Source organism: Mercurialis annua, linkage group LG1-X (genome assembly GCF_937616625.2).
Source record: "Mercurialis annua linkage group LG1-X, ddMerAnnu1.2, whole genome shotgun sequence".
Taxonomy (NCBI): domain Eukaryota; kingdom Viridiplantae; phylum Streptophyta; class Magnoliopsida; order Malpighiales; family Euphorbiaceae; genus Mercurialis; species Mercurialis annua.
The window spans coordinates 17,452,495-17,475,627 of record NC_065570.1 but is presented as its reverse complement, the minus strand read 5'-3'; the positions used below and the strand labels follow the sequence as shown (position 1 = coordinate 17,475,627).

General features: G+C 40.3%; 1 protein-coding gene and 1 pseudogene across 1 annotated transcript; one reads left to right on the top strand and one right to left on the bottom strand.

Moving 5' to 3' along the window:
* Positions 1–238: 238 nt before the first annotated feature.
* Positions 239–10,328, top strand: LOC126666181 (origin of replication complex subunit 2-like; annotated as a pseudogene).
* Positions 10,329–17,868: 7,540 nt separating this feature from the next.
* On the bottom strand, positions 17,869–22,040 carry LOC126666145 (uncharacterized). The gene is made up of 5 exons (XM_050359119.1): positions 21,012–22,040; positions 20,263–20,898; positions 19,956–20,145; positions 18,564–19,811; positions 17,869–18,458 (listed from the first exon to the last, which is right to left on the bottom strand). The coding sequence occupies exons 1-5, from the start codon at positions 22,038–22,040 to the stop codon at positions 17,869–17,871; spliced, it is 3,693 nt and encodes a 1,230-aa protein (XP_050215076.1).
* Positions 22,041–23,133: the final 1,093 nt, after the last annotated feature.

Below are 23,133 nucleotides of genomic sequence, written 5' to 3'. Positions count from 1 at the left end.
AGAATCAAAGTGCACACAGAAGTAAATGTTAGGGTAAAACAAGTAAATTCTCATAGTCCTCCATAATCCCGCCAGCAACACACACTTGACTGCCCTTATACTATCCGCACCTAAGACTTGAAAAACTTGTACTAATTTTAATTTTACCCGCCATCAATTTTCTTCCGTTTTTGTTCATTCTCTCGCCTTCACTTCCAATTACTTCTCTTTTCATAGTTTGATTGATGAATAATCAATCATGGAAATTAACGACGGCGATGAAGAGGAATTTGGATTCTCTATGAATTACTTTCTAGCAAAAGATTTAGGCAGTAGCTCCAATTGAGAAATCAACTCGCAAGATCTCTGACATTAATCTTGTCGACGAACAGGTTTCTATTAATACCCTTTTATTTCTTCTTCTTAGAAATGAAAAATATAAGAATCAGTGTGATTTATTTGGCTATGTGCAGGAGCTTAGAGTAGTTGCGGCTAATATTGAACCGAAGCATGAAAAGGAGATTATTGCCCTTACTAACAGTTATAAGAAGTTATATTCCAAATGGGTATTTGAGCTTAGGTAGTTTTTATTGCTTCTCTCATTTTTAAAATGTTTCTTTTTGCCCCTTAAATGTTAGAGTTTTTGGGAACTATCTCATGAGTAATGAAATGGGCATTCTTCTATGTTAAAGTCAAATTGCATTGCCCGTATGGGTTTGGTTTAGTGGTCTAAGCCTCAGGCATCTCGGCGTCACGGTCGCGGGTTCAATCTCCAGCTACTTCCTTTCTAAGAAATGGAGTGGTTGCGACCGGGCTACCAGGTACGTGGGCTGACGGGCAGTCCATATCCCGGAGTTTGACATGATTCTGGGCTTCGGCTTGGGGGAGTGAGTCTTCGTTGCCCAAAAAAAAGTCAAATTTCATTGGCTTTTGATATGGTCCCGCAAATAGGATCTTGTCACAGTTCTACTACTCGGAAAATCTCGTCGATTTTCCTTGTTTTTCTTGTTCTTCGATAAACCTATTTTTGAGATGTTAATGGTGATTTGTACAAGAGATCACCAACTCTCCTTTTCTTTTCTTTTTGACTGAATTATTGATTATTTTATTGATGTAAGCATCTCTTTTAAATAGAGAAGAATTAAAACTACAAAAGGAAAAGAATTCCTACTTAAGAAGAATTCCTAATAAACATAAATAATACTTTCTAAATAATAGAAAATAAAATACTTCCTAATTAAAATTCTAGATTTTAGCTAACAAAATAGGAACTTTGCTATTACAACTGTAATAAAACAACTGTTCATAACATTACTCCCTTCTTCGAATAAGAGCTTGTCCTCAAGCTCGACCCAATTTAGCATTCAGATTGGAAGGTTCCTTGCAAAAAAGTCTCTTGCATATATGTCCCGGAGAGTAAAGTGCATCACAATTAAAACATTGCCCTCTTTCCCTTCGTTCTGACATCTCAGCTATGCTCAAAAGCTTAATTCGTGGTGCAACAACCTCACTTCCTATGTTGGAAGCTGATTCAAAAATGTTGCCTTGTATTTTCTAGTTCTTGGCAGCCTGCAAGAGTAGGGGCTGCTCCAAACTGTTTTGAGTTGGTTAAAATTGGTGGTCGCCCTACACTGAGTCCCTCTCGGCTCAGCTGCATCTTTCTCTCAAAAGTTGGTGCTAGGTTCATTGCAGTGACCAGATTTGGCAGAGATTGCATTTCCACATCCATCAGCAAGGTTTCAGTTAACCCAGCAGTAAACAAATCCACTTGCTGCTCTGAATGAACAGAAGTTGCTCTAGCCAACAAGGTCTGAAATTGGCGTTGATATTTCTCAACTGTTACCGTTTGTTTGAGATTAACTAATTCCCCTAATGGGTTGCTGCTCATAGGAGGTCCAAATTGCAGCAAACAATAATTTTTAAATTCAGTCCATGTAAGTGTTGGTTCCTCCTGCTCGACCCGATAGTACCATAACTGTGCTTCGTCCGTCATGTGGAATGCTGCCAGTCCTACCTTTTCCCTCTCTTCAATCCTTTGATTATTTAAAAATTGTTCGCAACGATACAACCAGCCTAGAGGATCTCCCGTCCCATTATATGAGGGAAATTCCAGTTTAGTATATCTAGGAACATAATTATTGCCTGGAGTTGTAACTCGTACGACTCGGTCTTCTTGTTGCATCGAAGAGTCTTTATTGTTGCTGTTGGTAGCAGTTGTCGCTGTTTCTTTACCCTTATTACTGATTTGAAATTCCATTAATTTTTGAAGCTCCCTAATGCTATCTTTTATGTCGCGCACATCTTGTTGCGTTTCTGAAACTTTGTGTTCCAGCTCTTGCATCCTAGCAGTCAATTGGTTATTTTCACCCATGACGATCTGCTCTTATACCAAGTTGATATGGTCCCGCAAATAGGATCTCGTCACAGGTCTACTACTCGGGAAATTTTGTTGATTTCCCTTGTTTTTCATGTTCTTTGATAAACCTATTTTTTAGATGTTAATGGTGATTTGTTCAAGAGATCGCCAACTCCCCTTTTCTTTATTTTTGACTGAATTATTGATTACTTTATTGATATAAGCATCTCCTTTAAATAGAGAAGAATTAAAACTATAAAAGGAAAAGAATTCCTACTTAAGAAGAATTCCTAATAAGCATAAATAATACTTCCTAAATAATAGAAAATAAAATACTTCCTAATTAAAAGTCTAGATTTTAGCTAAAAAATAGGAACTTTGTTATTACAACTGTAATAAAGCAGCTGGTCATAACATTACTCCCTTCTTCAACTAAGAGCTTGTCCTCAAGCTCGACCCAATCTAGTATTCGGATCGGGAGGTTCCCTCTTCCTCCGGGTCATATAATAAGAGGGCAAAAAGTCTCCTGGTGAGTAAAGTGCATCATAATTAAAACACCGTCCTCTTACTCTTCGGTTCGACGTCTCAGCTTTCGTCAAAAGCTTGATTGGTGGTGCAACAATTTCACTTCTTATGTTTGAAGCTGAATCGAAATTCTTGCATTGTGTTTTTTGTTCTTGGCGAGTTGCTAAAGGTGGAGCTGCTACAAATGGTTTTGGGGCTGCCCATGTGAGCGGAGATCGCCCTATACTGATGCTTCCACAATTGAATTGCCTTTTTCTCTCAAAAACTTGCACTAAATTCATACCCACAACCTGAGTTGGGGGATTTTGCATCTCCTCATCGACCAAAGGGCCCTCTGTTCCATTATATCAAGGAAATTCCACCTTGGAGTATCTTGGAACAATTGCTATTTCAAATTTATTTGCCTGTTGTTCTTCTCCACTTATCTCTTGGGTATTGCAAGCTGATCCAACCTTACTATTCTTCTCCTTTTCCTTGCCAAAAAATTGTAATTCCATCATGCATTGTATTGCTTTGACGCTCTCGCGTATTTCACAAATATCCTGACTGAATTCCAACATTCTCCATTCAAAAACTTCGACTTTGGTTAATGAAAGATCCTTTGGGGTATGGCAAACCGTGGTTTTTGAATATGAATCGGAAGTTAAAAATTCTTTAAAGCGGAAATAAGAATTTAATAAGAGTTTAAGGGATATAAGATTGACACAAGAGATTTAGAGTGGTTCGGATCACAACTCGATCCTACTCCACTACTCAATCAAAGATTGAGATTTTGGAATCCACTAAATGGGATAGCGCTTTGAAGATAAGCACAAACTTTACAACGAGATTTCTAAGAGATAATCTCAAACTCACAATGTGCTTTTTCAAGGATAAACAGAAACCTACAAGGGGTGAGTTTTCTCAAAGATAAACTCTAACTTACACTTGATTTTTCAAGGCTAATCAAGAACCCATAATGAAAATAATAAATGCTCTAATTAACTAGAACAACAAGCAATCAATATAAAGAATTGATGCACAAATAAATTTGAGAGGTTTTGAGTTGTTGAGAGCTTTGAGTTTTTGCAATAATTGTTCTAACCACACATATGGGTCAGAACAAGTCTTTTATAGGCTCCTTGATGGTGTGTCAAAGTTCCATTGGTCCAAGCCATTTTCTTCCCGTTATAATTCCTTGGGAAACTTTTGAAAATCAGCTCTCAGACGTTTTGCACGATCGTTTAAATATATGAACGATCGTTTATGTTCAACGGCTATGAAGAAATTTGAAATCTGGGGATTTGCATGATCGTGTAACTCTTTGCACGATCGTGCAAATTGTTTGCACGATCGGTCATAGATTGTTTGCACGATCGTTTAGCTCGCAGAAACTGAAGAAGCGCTGAAAAGTGGTTTTGCACGATCATGCAAAATTTGCACGATCGTGTAAATGACTAAACTCATTTGCACGATCATGCAAAAGGCTGAACTTAGAAAATCAATTAAAATCTGCGTAAAAACTTGAGCAAAATGTTAGAAAACAATAAATGCCAATTGATTGAATATATCAAAATAAAAGGGCATAAAAACACATGGTCCAACAATTAACAACTGGTTCTGATCAGCCATGACGATCTGCTCTGATACCAAGTTGATATGGTCCCGCAAATAGGATCTCGTCACAGGTCTACTGCTGTAATACCCCATATGTTTTCGGCGTGTTTCGTCTGGTGTTGACCTTCTCTAGGTGGAAATTTTGTTTAGAGTTATAATTGAAAGAGATTCGAGGTTTTGTTCTTGATTATCCTAAGTATTTCAGTCAAACTTTATGTGGGAGAGTTTGTACTCCTTCGTTTGGTTTCACCTATAAATGGCGTTATCATTTTATGTTAAGTGGAAGTTAGTGTTGATATTGTTTGTGATCATTTAAGATTGTTCAGTTTATGAAAGTGGTGGTTTGAAGTTATCATTTGAGGAATAACCTTTTGCGCTTTTGCTTACGCAAGTGCTTAGGTCGTTAAGCACGGAATTCCTATGATTACGGTTTTAGTTGGTTACTTGGTTGAGGAATGTTCTTGAGAGACATAGTTCGTTATGCAGAATAGTTATTATTGCAGTCCTTGATTACCTTGGATATCTTGTTTATGTGTTTTTACTTTGGCTATGTGCGTGTTCGTTCAGACAACATATAGTTTTATGATATGTTTTTTAAGTGGGGTGTGTTGAGTTAAAATCGAGGACGAATTTTATATAAGTTGGGGAGAATGTAATATCCCGTATTTTTCTATCATGGTTTCGTTACGATTCCGGGTTGGTTTCAGATTGTTTATGGTGGAATTAGCAAGTGGCAATTCTTCAATTTCCGGCTCGAGAGAGCGGAATTGATACCCTCGAATAGCTTGACCCGAACAATATCCAAAGACCCGGCCCTTTTACCTAGGATTCACATTGGCATGATTAGCAACCTCTAGGCGCCTTTTAATTCCTGTTTTTAATCCGTGATTTAGTAATCGTTGTTTAATTACAATTTCTAGTTGTTAGTGTAGTGATTAGTTGTTATTTATTTTGAAACCAAACTCCAATTATTGCTTGCTAAACGAATTGAACAAACAACATAAATTCATTCTCATCAATTGCTCTATATTCACTCTTCGTGGGATCGATCTCGTATTTACCGAGTATTACGAGTTGGTAATTTTATCAACATATGTATCACATGTGTCGTGGGGGCTTTTGATGTCAAGTTGATTAGTTTTCGAATAATTATTGAAGATGTGTTCGTATGTCTTCTGAATCTGACATGTTTTGATAAAACATTCATATCTCCCAATTACACCGTCGGATCAGGCTAATTTTTGGATATGTTGTGCCCAAGACAAAGCTAACCGTTGTATCAAAAATTGAGGCGCGTTGGAGGGCGCGATGGGCAATCGCGCCTCGCAACGCGCCCCATTCTGTTTCTACGTCTAGTGAAGCCGCGATGGGATTAACGCGCCTCGCACCGCGCCTCCCATCGCGCCTGAGCTGTAATTTTGTATTGCGGCCTTTAAATAGACCCCATAACTCGACCAAACTCTTTTTCTTTCGTTTACTTAAAACCCTAGCCGACTCACTACCATTTTAACAGTCCGAGATATCATATCATCCATTCCATTCCATCACTCTTAGATTCGGTAAGTTCTCTCGTCAACTCCTTTGTTTATTCGATAACGTCACTATCATCATATGGCTTGTCCTCCTTTGGTTTTGTATCGTCCTGAGTTGGTTTCTTCATTACGTTTGTTAATCTCTTTCTCAACGATCATAAGGCGTTGGAATCCAATTCGGTACGTATAATTTTCCTAGTTTTACGTCATTTTGTTTATCGTTGTTGTATGTTGTGGCTGCCGAATCATAATCTGTTTGGGCATAATTGTTGTTGTGATTAGGCCCTAAAACTCACGTCCAATCTAAACCATATCATCTCTGAATCGTTTAGCTTCGTTACTTCAAACGGTACGTCGATCTCTTATATTGTCGATTGATTTGTTAGCTGTCATTCTTTTAATTTGCTGCGTCCGTTTTCTTTGTTGATGTTACTGATGTTGTTGGTGATTTCCTAAGGTCATAATCATATGGGTTTTTGTTATTTGAATCACAATTATGTTGAGATTAAATACGTTGTTACAGTTGTATGATTTTCGGTTTTGCCATTTCAGCATAGGTTCATGGCTGCGATTGTTGGGTGTTTAGTGTAAACATGGATGTTCATATTGTGGTTGCCTATGTTCTTGATTAGTTGCTGCCATGTATAAATTGTGCTTCCTCTTGTGTTAGATATTGTTTAATGATCTTATTATTGGTTTGGTTATGGGTTTACTATCAACATGGGGTTTTCTTATTGCGACCTTTGGTATTCCATACTTCATTATCATATTATGTGGGATTTGATAATGAGTTGTGTTTAGCGGATTAACTATCGTTTTGATTTCTAAACTACCCATTGTTAACGTTTTTCAATTTGAAATAAAGTTGTGTGGACTTTGATTGAATTGTTTTGAAAGTTATATTTGAAAACGTTAATTGTTTTATAGTCTTTAAATCGAATAATTACTTGGGTAATTATTGTTTGGGAATTATTTGCTTAAGGTGCCAAGTTGGCTAAAGTTATGTTTCGACTTCAGGACGTTTTGTTAAACTTAATTTAGTTAAATTTTATCGGTAACTAAAAGTTACTTTTGGTTATGGATATTGAGTTCCGCTTGCAATTATTATTTTATCAAATCATATCTTGGGATTATAAACTATGGTTTATATTTTGATAAAATGGTTGAGTCGGGTTGGACTTGGGTCACCCGACATGTGACGTTAGCTTGGTAGTTATCGGTAACTCGGCTAACCCACTATTTGGGAATGACTTGGTTTAAATAATATATTGTGAAATGGATTTTAAAGCGAAAACTCAATATACTTGTCTTAATTCGGCATTATAAATTATTTGGATATTGTGGTTGATCTGATTGGTTTTACCTTGACTTGTTGTTTGTGCTAGTCCTATGTGGTGTCTAGTACTCTATAGAGTTAGGGTCGTTTTAATAATTATTTATTTGTGTTTAGACTCGTCGACTGATCGTTCTTTTGAGGAGAACCGAGTCTAGGTTGCTTGTCAGGAGTTTTCATGTGGATTAGTAAGCAGTGAGTTTGTACTTACTATTTACCGCTTTATTAAGTGAATTGTTATTTTAATATATAAATATATAATGTATGTATATTTCGAACTGTTTTTCCATTATGGCTTTTATTTGGAACATGCTACCTAATGGGCATCATTAGGACTGCGTGCGCACCGGTTTTGATCTAGATAAGGTATGTGATATGTGGGGGTAACTCGGTGGTTGCCTAGCTCTCGGGACCTAGTAGAGTAACTCGGTGTAGCTCAGCTCTCGGGACTAAGCCTATTGGATTATGGTTATATTTAGTATTGTGGATTAGGGTTCCAACTATTATTCGTAATGTTTATATTAAATGTTTTAAACGGTTTTATAGGTTTTCCACTTGATAAATGTAAATAGTGGTATGGACTCATCTCAGTATATCTGACCCCGTTGTTTTTCTAATTTTTCCAGGATTATAATTTGAGCGAGTCAGCTGCTCTCCGATTCTTTATTTCCTCAGAGGTTTTATTTTATTTAATAAAGTAATTAAACTGATTTTATTCTTAGACCGCAGTAGTAATTAGAAGTCTTATATGTCTAATACTTGTTATAAACTTATTCAACGGATTACTGTTATTTTGGCATTCTTTATATACTTGGGTTAATATGTACTTTTGCCATATTTAAGACTCAGAGTTGGCTGAGCACTTTATAATAAATATTGTATATTATGAACTGATAGAACTACGCTGAAGTCTCGGTTGCCCTGAGCATTGGTTTTCTTGCAGGTTTTTGTATTTGTTGTTTATCCGCAAGACTAGCTACGGGTTTTCGTACAACCATACCTATACCCTAGCGCCGGTCGCGATCCATGAAATTGGGTCGTGACAACTACTCGGAAACTTTCATCGGTTTTCCTTGTTTTTCTTGTTCTTATATCAGATAATTGCCACCCATCAAGAGAAATTATACATTGTTACAGGGGATGTAAGACATTTTTCTGCCATCTAACATTCATTTGGCATGAATTGGAATTGTTATGCTTGATGGCTTATTGATGTTTCTCTTCTTCTTTTTTTATCTGTGCTGTGAATTAGGTGTGGTTTTGGCCTTCTAATGTATGGATTTGGATCTAAAAAAGTCTTAATTGAAGATTTTGCTTCTACAGCATTAACAGAGTATCTTGTTGTTGTAATCAATGGGTATCTTCAGTCAATTAATCTAAAACAGGTGCTGCAGGTGTTCCACATAGAAGTGACATGATTAAATTGCATGCTGTTATTTCCTGGATTATACATTTACGTATATATTTGATGGTTTATGTCTATGTTGCACGCACAAAAACTTCTAGAATCTTATGTTTTGGTATTTCATTTCTATTTCCGCGAACGCTTTTGAAACTCCAAAACTCAATATTTATTGACTATTTTTGTAAAAAAATGTTGTTTCCTCATTTCCCATTTCGACATTTTCCATTTATGTGCTGCATTGAATTCTTTTGCTATACTGCTATATGACGTTATCATTTCTTCTGATCGTTTTTAATAGCATCAGTTATCTTTCTATTTTCTGTCCTGGCATATCCATTCCAAGTTGCGACACAAGCAACAATGGCATGCTTTGTTTTATACTCTTCTATTTCTTCATCTTATGCTCATGAGAGAACTGTGATACTGCAGGTCATAATTGCTTTTGCATAACTCTGGTGGGATCATTTAAAATCCAAGAGAAAGATTTCATCCAGTAGTTTGCCTAAAGCTCAACAGCCATTTAGTTCTAGATCCATGGATGATCTTCTTGTAGTCTTGAATGGATCACAAGGGGAGGAAAATGATTCTTTTTTATGTGTTGTAATTCATAACATTGATGGTCCTGGGTTAAGACACTCTGAAAGCCAGCAATATCTTGCACGAATAGCTTCTTGTTCGCATATCCGTATCGTTGCGTCTATTGACCATGTTAATACACCCCTATGTAAGTATGCTATTGTCATAGTTTTAGTGTCATGGATTCTCAAAATGCTTCAAGAGACTAGTACAGTAGTACTTGTTTTGTTTTCTTATATGTAATTTTTGAAACCTTAATACATATATTGGCATCCTAAAATCAATAGTTTATTGACTCGATTCACTATAAAATGTGATTTCAGAAATCAAAGAAGACTCGTGTATTAGGAATGGCGCAAAATTGGGTTTTCATTATTCCTTTGATTAAAAAAGAAAACTTTAACCAGATTGATTAGAGTTTTTTTTCTTTATTCATGTGTTCTATCATTGTTGATTCATGATTGTCATTTTAAGTTTTACCATAGCTTGACATAATAAGATCTGTTTTTTTGTTAGTGTGGGATAAGAAGATGGTTCACACACAGTTTAACTAGTATTGGTATCACGTTCCTACATTTGCACCATATAAGGTCGAAGGAATGTTCTTTCCTTTGATCCTTGCTCACAGCAGCACAGCCCAAAGTGCCAAAAGAGCTGGAATAGTTTTACAGAGTTTGACTCCAAATGCATAGAGCGTATTCAAAATTCTTGCGGAGTATAAACTGTCTCATCCCGAAGAAGAAGGCAAGGAGCTACATATGGAGTTCCTAGAAGATAATATTTTGTTTTTCATTCTTATATTTACCATTTTATTTGTCGTTTTCAGGCATGCCTCTGGATAATCTGTATACAGTCTCTCGGGAGCGTTTCCTTGTGAGTAGCCAGGTGACACTGAACTCCTATTTGACAAAATTCAAAGATCATGAGTTGGTGAAGACGAGAAGGCGTAACGATCGTCAAGATTGCTTGTACATTCCTCTTACAGCTGATGCTCTTGAAAAGCTGCTTTTTGAAATTAGTCAATGATGTACAATTTAATTAATATGAATGAACAATTTAACTTCAATTTCTGAATCTGGTACAAGATCGTGAATTTAGATGATTTTGATCGGCAAACTCATAATGCTTTTAGATAGAAATAACTCTATAATTGAGAAAGCATTACTACAATAACAAAAGATTAGTGCTACAAAAAAAGAGGAGGAAATTGCACAAAAGAGTCTCTTTTCTAACTTATTTGCTATGAATACTTTAATTTTAAAAGTTTATTTTTTTACCTTATTTTTTTATTGTTTTTAATTGTACTGCCAACTAAATTTAATTTATTTACATTTTTACTCTTTCTCCTTTAAAAGCATGTTCACCTTATTTTTCTTTTCGTTTTCTCTCTTTTTTTTTCTCTTTCTTTTCTCACTCTTCTCTTTTCTCCTCTTTTCTTCTTCTTCTTCTTCACTTTCTCTGTAACTGCTTTTTTTTTCTATTTCAATGTTTTTTTAACCAATTCTATTTAAATTTTCTATAATTTATTTGATATATTCGATTTATAACACAAACAATCAAATATTTAAAACAAGTAAAAATTTAACGATGAAAAAAACAATCATATTCGTTTCAGAAAATTTGGAACAACGGAAGATTATATCGCCACCATCATATCCTCTTATTCTAGAACTTCTTCTTCTTCTTTTTATTTTTTATGTATTAATTTTAAATTTTTATTAATAATTTTGCTCATACATTTGAAACTATTGTAAACCGTTTGAAACTGTTTTTAGAAATCGTTTAAAATTGTTTGTTTGAAACCTTTATAAAGTGTTGAAATCTTTATAAATTGTTTTTATAACTAACTTAACTTTTTTTATAAAATGTTTGAAACTGTTTTTAAAATCCGTTTGAAACTAGTTTAAACCTTTTGTAAACTATTTTTGAAATTTTTGTAAATTGTTTGAAAATGTTTTTTTTAACTGTTTGAAACCTTTGTAAACTATTTGAAATATTTTTAATATGTTTTTAGATAAAAGTTGCAAATTGTGTTTTATGAAACTGTTTGAAACGCTTGTAAACTGTTTGAAACCTTTGTAAACTGTTTGAAGCTGTTTTTTTAAACTGTTTGAAACGCTTGTAAACTGCTTGAACTTGTAAACTGTTTGAAGCTGCTTTTTTTAAACTGATTGAAACGCTTGTAAAATGTTTGAAACCATTATATAAACTTTTTGTAAATGATAATAAAACTATTTTATAAACTTTTTGAAACCGTTTAAAACTACATTTGAAACTGTTTGCAACCGTCTTTAATAGATTTTTAATGAGAACAAATAAATTAATAATATACAGTTTTCTTTGTTTTTGGAGAAAGTTATGATCGTTGTATTTGAATTCGAAGTGAAATTTGAAACGATTTGATTACGAATTAAAAATTCGAGCGGATCGAAACTAAATTTGAAACTCATAATAAATTTTAAAAAAGTGGTGATAGAATTAGAAAAATCAATCTATTTAATTGTTATGTACTGGAAAATTTAATTTATTTGTTGAATTGTTAGCTGTTTTATTTGGATGAACTAAAAGAAGAAGAAGATGAAGAAGAAAAGAAGAAGATGATGAATTAGAAGAAGGGGGAGTATAAATCCAAAACGGCAGAGTATGAAAATAAAAGAGTAGAGTAAAAAAATAAATAGTAAACACGCTAGAGAACAAAAATCAAGTTAGAAAATTATGGTTAACATATGCTAATATTTTTCTTTTTTAGATATTCCTAATTATCTCAAAAAAGAATCACATAGCTAATTACAAGGAGAGTAACTTGAGGCTGCAAAAGATTGGCCAACTTGATTAGCCTACACTTACATAGATTACTACTAGGTTAAATGTACGGATTGGCATTCACGTTCAGTTCGTTTTTGAATTTAGATTCGAATGAATTTTTTTTCCGATAGAGGTACTTAACATTATAAAATAAATTTGCAAAACCTTCCGAACTTAAAATGTCACATGTCTGTTATCAGCGCTGTCGTATTAGGTTCGATGTTCATATTAGCCAGTCACTAACAGACATGTGACATTTTAGGTTCGGAGGGTCCGATGTGAAATTTTTTTATAGCGTTAAGTACCTCCATTGAAAAAAAAAGTTCATTAAACTCCAAATTGAAAACCGAACCAAACATGGGGGTTTAATATGTTCATTTAGCCTTACTACTATAACCGCAAAAGATTGGCAAACTTAAAAAGCCTATAATTACATAGATAATTAAAAGGAGAGTAGTTTAAGGCAGAAAAACCTATGTTGCAATTCTCATTATCCCTTATCAAAATATAATTTGCAACCAGGTACACGGTGACCACACTAATCCCGGGGGCTACTGTGACCGGCGATTGTGTGAATTATCACCTTCGCTTTTGCTTCTTCTGAGGCTCAAATTATTACTCCCTGGTAAAATAAACATAGCCATTTCAACGATAAACTAAAACGTCATATATTACGATAACTTGAAAAGAAAAATAACAAATCATGATAAAATGGAAAATAAGCAAGATGGTGAATTCGAGATATGCAATGTATATACAACTTGGCACCTGATCAAATAATAGAAGCTGGTTAAGCAATCGAAAGCATGTATTTTTATCACTAGGTGCTCTGATTTTGTATCTGTTCGCCTGGAAATATTCCGGACTCGAATCTTTGAATTTATAATCGGGATCGGTTTGAGGTTTGATACTTTAACGAACCTATGTGGATATTCGCAGGGCTTGTTTGGTTTAAAACACTTAACCACGTGATCTAACAAGTAATAATCTGGGAGTTATAAACTCAGGCGAGATTAATACCGAAAACTACTCCTAAATTAAAACAATCCGGAGATTGCGAGATAAAAAACACTGAGCTTGGTTTTTGATTGATTGATTTGTTGATACAAAAATAATGAAGCTCTGAGCTATTTATAGCTCCTCACAATCAAGACTCCTAATCCAACTAAGACTAAAACTCTAATAGAGAATCACTCCTAATGAGCTACAAATTCCTATAAAATAGAAAAAGCAATAATAAACAGGCTTTTCGTTGGGCCTGAATTCCTGATAAGCCCACATGAAGTTCTATCCGGTAATTTCCTGGGCCGGTGTAAACAATGCCCCCAACAAGCTTGAAACAATTATTTTTGGGCTTGTTCTTTTCCTTTCCCCCTGGTACTACTTGGCCCAGCAATAAGGCCCAAAACTCTGAGAAGAAAATCTAAAGGGGTGCGCATCTATTGACTCTTCGGTACCCCCTTCGCGCCACGTCATCGCCAACTGTCCTCCACGATGCCACGTCCTGGTCCCATGACCTCTCGGCTTCCTCTGATTTTGTCTTTTAAGAAAAACACCATCTCATTTCATCACTTACCTACTCTCTCTGCATTTATCAAGCTTTCTCTCTCCTCAGCAACCTAGAGCAATTCACCAAGTCTTTTCTGGTAAGTTTTCGCCCTAACCTCTCTTGACTTTGATTCGCCTCTTTTAATCATTCGCTAACTGAGGTATCTCCGTTCTCTACAGTTACCATGGTTGCCCCCAACGATACCATCGCCTCCCAAGTGACCGATAAGATTACCGAGATTCGTACTGCAGCTCCGAATAGCGACTTTCAGGTAATAATAAAAACTAGTGACAATCAAGAATGCGTCGGTCCAATTCTTGTTTCGCCCAGCCATCTGTGCGATATTGTTACCCCATTCCATGAAGAAGTGCCACCTCGTTTTTCGCTCCCCCACCAATTATCTGTCTGGGTAAACACCATGTTCCGAAACTGGCCGACTGAACACAAAGGGTACCAAGAATGGGTCACCAGACTAAAACCTCACTTCGGCCAACTATGGAAAGATATCGGCATTTATGACATGATCAACCTCTCTAAGGCAAGCAGGCCGATAGCGAAGCACTACATCATGGGCGCTTCTCTCTTCTGGTCAACTGCCGTCCATTGCTTCTGTCTCAAGTTCGGCATGATGACGATCACTTTACTGGACATGGCGGCCATCCTCAATATCCCAATCATCGGCGAACGTATATCGCCCAATCTAGACGCCGAAGTGCCCCCATTCAAACTGACAAAGGCTCAACGAAGCTACGGCCCCTTTATTAAACTGTTCATGGGCAAAGAATATTACAAGCCCGATGTTAAGGAACACATTGCCTTCCTTGCCTTCTTCATAGCCAAGTTCGTCCTCTGCACTTCCTCCTTCAGAGTGACTACAGACTGTTTCACCCTGGCCGCTACTCTTGCTGAAGGGCGAAAATGCAACCTTGGGGAATTCATGCTCGCCCATCTGTACCGAAGCCTTAATGAGATCGCCCCTCATGGTGACAAGAGGATCTTTCAATGCCCAAGCGGGCCCCTGTGGGTGTTGCAATTGTGGCTTGCCTTGTACTTCCCTAAACTATTTGAGGTCGGCCCTCAGATCAAGGCCGAAGTTTGCGGCTACCAATTAATCGCCGCTGGTACTCGCCTGCCTCACGTGCTGGATGTGTTGGAGGTTTTCACCAACTCCATTAGAGCTTCGGAACTGTTTTGCCCGATTCTCAACCTGAAATATCTCCCTTCGTGGCTTTTCGTCGCCTGGGATTGTGAAGATACGGATGAGGCTAAAGCCGATCCGTGGCTAAAGCTAGGGGGCCAATATTGGGGCAGTTCTCTGAAGTCCCGAAATCTTATCGCCGGCTTGGAATATAATCGTAGTAGCATCGAAGCCTATTGCCCCAACTACGTCGCCCGTCAATTCGGCTATTGTCAAGGAATTCCCTGTCCTTTGTTGATCTCCGTCAACAATCGCGGGACCTATAAACCTTCAATCGAAGATTATCCTGACCTTCAATTTATTCTTCGCCTTAACAGGGCTTATCTTCCCCCTATTTCTGAAATATCTCGCCCTTCTATTTCCCCTTCATGTACCTCCGAATATGAAAGCTGGTGGGCTTCAGTTATCGAGTCTTTCTTCGACCTCTCGCCCAAAGAAATACTAAGTCTTCATAATTTTCAATTACCTCCTTTATATCGAAACCCTACTCATGCCGATCTGTTTCTTGTGCAGGCACCAAAACGCCCCCAATATGAAGGTAATCTCTTTCACCTTTTTGAAATAGATAAATTTGAGCGTTTTTATAAGTTTAAATACGACCCACTAGATCGCCCTGGCATGAACCTTAGGATGCAGCGCCATAGGCGAATGACTAGGCAGAAATACGACGAAAAAATGAAAAAGGTCTGGAAAGAGCATTATGAAGGTAAATATTCCTACGAATTTTATCTTGCTCATATTCGCCCAAAATTTAAATATAAAAGTCCACCAGTACCTAAAGTCAATATGTCTACACCCAACCCCATAAAACTTCCAAAGAAAAGGGTAAAAAAACGAAAGCCCGAAAGAATAGGTGAAGGTGTGACCTATACCGGCATCAGATGCCCATCTGATGCTGAGGCGATAAATGAACTTGTTCGAATTGGTTATGATAGAATACCAGGTAAACAGGTCTTTTTATTTGAATTCCCCTAACAGTTTCGGCCATTAATCGCCTGCTAATTTTTGTTTTTGTCTTTCAGTTGGCGTGCCTCGATGGAACAAAGGGGACGTCTTTGACACTAATGGCGAGGAAGATGTCGAAGCGAAGAAGGCGAGACAAAAACGCCCTCCCAAGAAACCGTCCAAAAAAGAGCCGAAGGCCAAAAAGGCGAAGAAGGAAACGACGGGGTCGCGTATGTTCGACCCTATTCCCAAGGAAGTTCCGTCTCAACCCAGCGCCCACTCCTCTTCAAGGGGCGATACAGAGACGGCCGATGAGCAGACCGGGGATGAAGGTCGTTCAATTCATCAGTCCTTATCCCAAAAGACCCCTTCTGAAGCAAACCCTTCTGAGACAACCCCTACCATATCCCAGATGCTGACCTTTTCGCCGCTGCCAACATTGCTGTCGCCGCTGAGCTCATCTCTGGCCAACTTACCAGCTCGCATCGATGCCAGCAAAATGAAGGTACCCCTTATCGATTACTTCTCGCCTTAATAGTAAATTCGCAGGTGATATTTTACTGTGGCAAAACTTGGCAGATTCCTGATGACGCTCCTGCCGATCATGATGACGTGGCAGCTAAGGCGGCGGCTTTCCTGGATTCTGACAGTGAAGAAGACAATTCGCCCCTTCCAGAGAGTGAAATGCGTGAAGTTACTAGCGGTTCTACCGAAAACTGGGGCGATCATCTGGACGTCATCTCTGAGCTGAAATCCCAAGGCACTACTCTTTTCAAATCGCCAAAGGATCTTGAGCGACTTCAGAAGTCAGCAACTGCTTTGGCCGATGCCCCCCAGAAGTTTTCAGTGAGAAAGCTCGAGGTGCAATGGTCAAGCTTTCTGCGTCGCTCCCAGCTTTCCGGGCGATCTATGCTGAATCGACCACTATTCAGTCCAATTATGATGAGCTGATCGCCCAGGAGAACGTTGCCAAGGAGAAGCTGGAAGGGTTGAAGGTGAATGTAAAATCGGCTGTCTCAACTCTCAAGTCTCGCCGGGACAATGCCAAGAATCTAAGGGACAAAGTCGCTGCCCTGAAGCTGGAGCTGGAAACCGAAGAAAACGCTATTGGTGAGCTCGAAGCATCTATGGACAAAGACCTTCTTGAGGGTGTTGGTCTGAAGAAGAGCCGAAGCGAGCTGAAGCAGGGCATTGCTAATTTGAAGCCTAAGGTGGCTGAAGCTCGTACCCAATTTAGCACTCTCCGCAGCGAGCTGGGCGACATATTCGGCCACTTTTAATTTAAGTCCAGAACAATTTTATAATTTTGTATTTTTACGTTAGTTCCGAATTTTAGTACCCTTTGATCGGCCTGGGGGCCGCATCTTGTTTTTTTTGCAATTTTAATGTTCATTCGGCCACAGAGCCGAAAGTTTTACCATTTATTCGCACCTTGTCTGATTATTCTCATATTATCGGCCCATAGTTAGTCCGATACAAAATAATGTTATTTATTTAAAAAAAAAATACAAGATGTTGAGAAAAATGGAGGACCCGTTGAAAAAACTCAACTAATGTGAAACGCCAAAAACGTAAATGGTACTACCAAATGATCGGCGTTTATCTATATTCGCCGCATACTCCGTGAATTTTAACATTCCAGGATGCTCGGCGGAAAGTTACAAACAACACTACTCTTCGTCGGCTCCAAATAACCGACGGTCTACGCCCTCCCAACAGCTAGGAACGTACTTTTTCAGGAACTGACCGTTGATCGCCCTGTCGTGTTCTTCCCCATCGATATCTGCCAACAAGTATGCTCCGCCTGTTAACTTGTTGACCACAATAAAGGGGCCTTCCAAATTCGGGCTCCATTTGCCGAGCCGAGTATCTTTATGGCCGATAGGCAAGACTGCCTTCCATACTATATCGCCCACCATAAATGTCTTTCGTTTAACCCGTTTGTTATAAGCTCTCTCGACCCTTCTTTTCTGAGCTTCGATGTGATCTAGCGCCGTCAAACGTTCTTCGTCGAGGTCAAGAGCATCTATCACCATTTTGTCGAAATAATCGTCTTTGGACAATTTGTTCTAGTATCTGCGGCGAGTAGACGTGACTGTCAGCTCCATTGGCAACATTGCATCATAACCATACACCAATCTGAAGGGCGAAGTCCCGGTGGCTGACTTCTGGCTGATCCTGTTCGCCCAAACTGCCTCTGACAAAAGCACATGCCATTGTCTAGGGTTTTCTTCAATCATTTTCTGAACTATAAGCTTGATCGCTTTGTTCGTGGCTTCGGCCTGTCCGTTGGCTTGGGCGTAGTATGGTGTTGAATGTAACATTTTAACCTTCATCTGAGAAGCCCACCAAACTATATCGCCTCCTGTGAACATCGTCCCCTGGTCAGTGGTTATTGATTCGGGTAATCCATGTCTGTGGACGATATATTCTTTGAAGAATTTGATCACAGCTTCTTGTGTTGGTGACTTCAAGGGTTTGGCCTCGACCCACTTAGTGAAATAGCAAGTGGCGATGATAACGAAAGTGTGGCCGTCAGATGAGCCAGGATATATTTTCCCTATGAGGTCGACCGCCCATCCTCTAAACGGCCATGGCTTGATGATGGAGTGTAGTTCCTCGGTCGGGACATGTTGTATAGGGCCAGCTTTCTGACAAGCTTTGCACCCCTTAGCGTATCTTATGCAGTCCTATTCCATCTTCGGCCAATAGAAGCCATATTTGTGGATTAACCATCTCATTCTAGGGCCCGCTTGGTGAGCACCGGCTATTCCTTCGTGAACTTCGGCCATTGCTAGCATTGCTTCTTTAGGACCGATACATCTGAAGAGTAGCCCTTCAAAGCCCTTTTTATATAGTTCGCCCGCTAGAACTACATAGTTTAGTGCCAAGGTTCTCAACCTTCTATTCGTATGGTCTGGCTTCTCGAACCAATTCAGGACTTCAATTCTCCAATCTTGGTTAACATCAAGTTGGTAGGCCGAAAATATTCTTTCGTCGATGGTGATGCCCCCAGTATGTAGATTTGGCATGTCTCTTTCTATTGTGTCCAAGCAGAGATTCGTCTTGTACCCACTACTGTGCTGGGCTAAATCATTCGCGACAACATTATCGGCTCTCTCTGTGTATTCCATCCTTGTGTCCTGAAAGCCTTCGATGAGATGCTTTGCCTTATTGCAATACCTCACCAGCAGTTCGGATTCGCATTTGAACTCCCCAGTTACTTGTTTAATGACTAACAACGAATCGCCTTTGACGTTGATTGTTTTTGCCCCCAGTTCGGCAAGGATTTCAAGGCCGAAAATTAGGGCTTCGTATTCTGCCTGATTGTTGGTACATTCGAACTGGAGTCCGAATGACAACTGGTAGGATGCCCCCAAGGGTGTGACGATGTGTACTCCTGCGCCTGCCCCCTGGCTTGTTCTGGACCCATAGAACCACATCTCCCATGTGGCGACGTCGCATAACGTGACTGATTCTTCCTTGAGGGTAATACCAGGGTGATCGGCCAAGAAATCTGCCAACACTTGTCCTTTTACTGCTCTTTGGGGAACATACACCAATGTAAATTCGGACATAGCAATCGCCCATTTTCCAATCCGATTCCTCAGGTATGGCTTCGATAAGATATACTTAATGATATCGGTCTGGGACAATACGTACACTACGACCGGCAACATATAGTATCGCAGCTTGCAGCATGTGAAGTACAGGCATAGACACATTTTTTCTATGTCGGTATAGCGAATCTCTGTGTCCGTCAGTCCTCGGCTCAAATAGTAGACTGCTCTCTCGACCCCATCGTCCTCTTGGGCGAGCATACATCCTAGGGATTCGTGCGCAGCCGATAGGTATAGTAACAACGGCTTATTCGGCTTTGGAGGGGTCATAACCGGAGGTTTTGCCAAGTAACCTTTCAAATCGTCGAACACCCTCTGTTGCTCGTCCGTCCATATCCACTCATCGGTCTCTTTTCCTCTCAGCAAAACACTCCAGCTGCGAAGCCGGCCCGCTGTGTTCGCTATGAATCTTCTTAAAAAATTGATTTGACCGATGAGCCTCTGGAGCTGCTTCTTGGTTTTGGGTGGTTCAGAATTGATAATCGCCTTGGCTTTGTTCTTGTCTATTTCTACTCCCCGCTGGTGAACCAAGAAACCCAAGAAGTTTCGAGCTGAAACGCCGAATGCGCATTTCAGAGGATTCATCTTTAACCCATTGCGTCGTATACGCTCGAAACCTTTCCGGAGGTCGGCCAGATGGATTTCGCCGGTATTTGATTTGATTACGACATCGTCGATGTAGACCTCAAGGCAGTCAAGGCCTCTGAACATTTTGTTCATCGCCCTCTGGTATGTTGCCCCCGCGTTTTTCAAGCCGAAAGGCATCACTACCCATTCGTACGCTCCGATCGGCCCGGGGCATCTAAAAGCCGTTTTGGAGATGTCCTCCTTGCTGATTGGAACTTGGTTGTATCCAGAGTGCGCATCGAGGAAACTGAGTATCGTGTGTCCAGCTGCCCTTTCGATCAGCATATCGGCCACAGGCATCGGGTATTCGTCCTTGGGTGTGGCCAGGTTGAGGTTTCGAAAATCTACGCATACTCGTAGCTTCCCGTTTTTCTTCATCACTGGTACGATGTTAGAGAGCCATTCGGTGTACTGGGCTTCCCGAATAAACTTGGCATCTTCCAGCCGCTTAATCTCATCCTGGATGAGAGTATCCACTTCCCTGGACATTCGCCGGGGAGGTTGCCGAAATGGCCGAAACCCACTTTTCAATGGAAGCTTATGCTCGGCGATATTAGGATCAAGGCCCGGCATTTCATCATACGACCAGGCAAAACAGTCGCGGAACTCAATGAGTAGAGCGACCAGTTGCTCTCTGAATCCCTCGTTCAGTCCTGCGTTGATATATATAGGTTTATGCGATTCATCTGTCCCCAGATTGATTTTGAGGAGGTCGTCCAGTACTTGGGCGGGATCATCTTCTAACTTCCCGGTTGCCAATCGTATGTCCCCAATCCGCAACGATCCTGTTGGGTCTTGATCTTGGTCCTCGTAGATGCATTCGGCCGATGTAATATCATACAACGAGGTTAACTGTCTAATTTTCTCCCTCAATTCTTTATGTCATGCTATCATTTTGAATCTATGAGGATGGTGGATCGGCCTTTGCCCCCGAGGGTCACTGATACTGGCCGATCTGAGTTAACCAGCAGGCGAGGAACGCTCGTTTCTCCTTTTGAACTGAGTGATTGTATGTTGCGCACTTCCTCATCATATAAACGTGCTTCAAGCACATTATGGTCTTCGCCGAAGGGATTGGGGTCGCCCTGCACAACCTCGGCCTCGCCGTCATTTCGCCATATGAAAAGCATTTGATGCATGGTTGATGGTATACACATATTGGAGTGTATCCAATCTCGGCCGAGTAGGATGTTGTAGTTGCTCCGGGCATTGACCACGAAAAACCCCTCTTCGGTCTCCACTCGCCCTACTTTTATTCGGAGGGTGATGTACCCTTCGGCCGGCGTTTCGCCTCCTGCGAAATCGGTCATATAAACATCGGTTGGGTCAAGCTGATCCCGCGTTATGCCCAGTTTTTTGAGCATTTTTGCCGGTAGTATATTAACGCCAGCCCCGTTATCGATAAGGACCCTGTTGATTGAAACCCCATTCAAATCGGCCTTGATGTACAGTGGCTGAATGTGCCTTGTCATCCTCGTTGGAGGTTTGCTAAGAGATACTACCGCCGTACTGTCGGCGCTGTCTCCTTCCGGGACGATCACATCGCCTTCCAACGTTGCTTTCTGCCCGGGCTTACTTCTGTATGAGTCAGGGAGCGTGACCACCTTTACTCCGTATTCGTCCCTCACCACCGGGACCCAAGCTTTCAACACTCCCTTCTTGTGCGAGACGACGACCTCGCGGTCTTTGGGCAATCTTGCTTTAAGCTGGCCACCCTGATGCGATACGAGTATGTCCTTATAGGACGATCGGCCGCTGGAATCTTCGTCCTCCTCGTGAACTACTGCCGTGACGGCCACATCGGTCACTTGTTTTTCGCCTTTTGGCATCCATACCTTCCTTACCTTGGCATTTCGCCTATCAGGCGATTTGGTATCCATATCGGCCTGGTTCCTTGCCCCCAATCTCTCGACTATTGGCCTATTTCCGCGCTGCTCTCTGTGAGCCGATTCTGCCCCGTGATTCGCCCGCGACTCTTGTCGCAGCCTTTGCATTCGCCTCTTCTAGGTTTTTTTCATACGGGGGGTCTCCTCCGTTGGCCGAAATATCCTCTTGAATACGTTAGTGGTAGGCCTCCGCTGTGGCTCATGCTTCTGCCACTGCTCTGTGGGCGATTTCAGTTTAAAGGTCTTGGGATGCTTCCTCGTGTTCTCGCCTCCCTTGACTTTAAAACACGTACTGCCTGATGGGCAAGTCATATCTGCAGTGGGCGAGCTGTATCGCTTCCTCTTCTGTTGCTGAGGTCGTCCTTTTTCTCCTCGCCACTTTGAACCATCGGTCTCTACTCTCGGCTTGGGCCTTCTAGGGTTCCACTTGCTTTGTATCTGCCCTTGCTCTAGGTAGCTATCAAAGTGGGGCCGAACGGTGTTAATAGACACGTATTTAGCATCGGCCTCTTTCTTCGTTGGGAACAGAAGTTTTCCTTCGTTAATCGCCTTCTGGATCACGTTTCTGAAATTTACGCAATTGTTCGTGCTGTGCCTCCAGGAATTGTGGTACTTGCAATAATCTTTACCGACCAGCTCCTCCGACGGTGGAATTACATGACCTTCGCTTAAGGCGATCTGTCCATCTTTCAACAAGGCATCAAATATGTCGTCCGCTTTGGTCAGGTCGAATGAATACTCCTTTTGTACCACCGCAGTTTTATTTCTCTTAACAAAGCCAGGCTTTCGCAAGGCCGAACATTCCAGGGGTTTCGTTCCCAAAAATTCGGCCATGTTGACTTCATCTTCGGAACCGCTATCCTCACTTTCGGACACCACGGCCACGTCAAGCTGGTCTTTGTAATAGGTCCCTTTAGATGCGCCTCTCCTCTGTTCTTTCTCCTGGAGGAGTCTTTCGTAGCTCGTCACCCTGTTCGTTAGCTCGAACAAGTCACGAAACCTGTGGCCCTCGAAATGCTCCCTCATGGCGAAACTCATCCCTCTTACCACCATAGGTATGCAATCGGCCTCTGACATTTTGGTGGAGCACCTAGTCCTGAGGTTTCTAAATCGGCCGATATACTTTTCTGCCGATTCGCTCGGTAGCTGCGAGATTCGGGCGAGGTCGGCCAGGGTGACATCAAGTGGTGCCCTGTAAAAC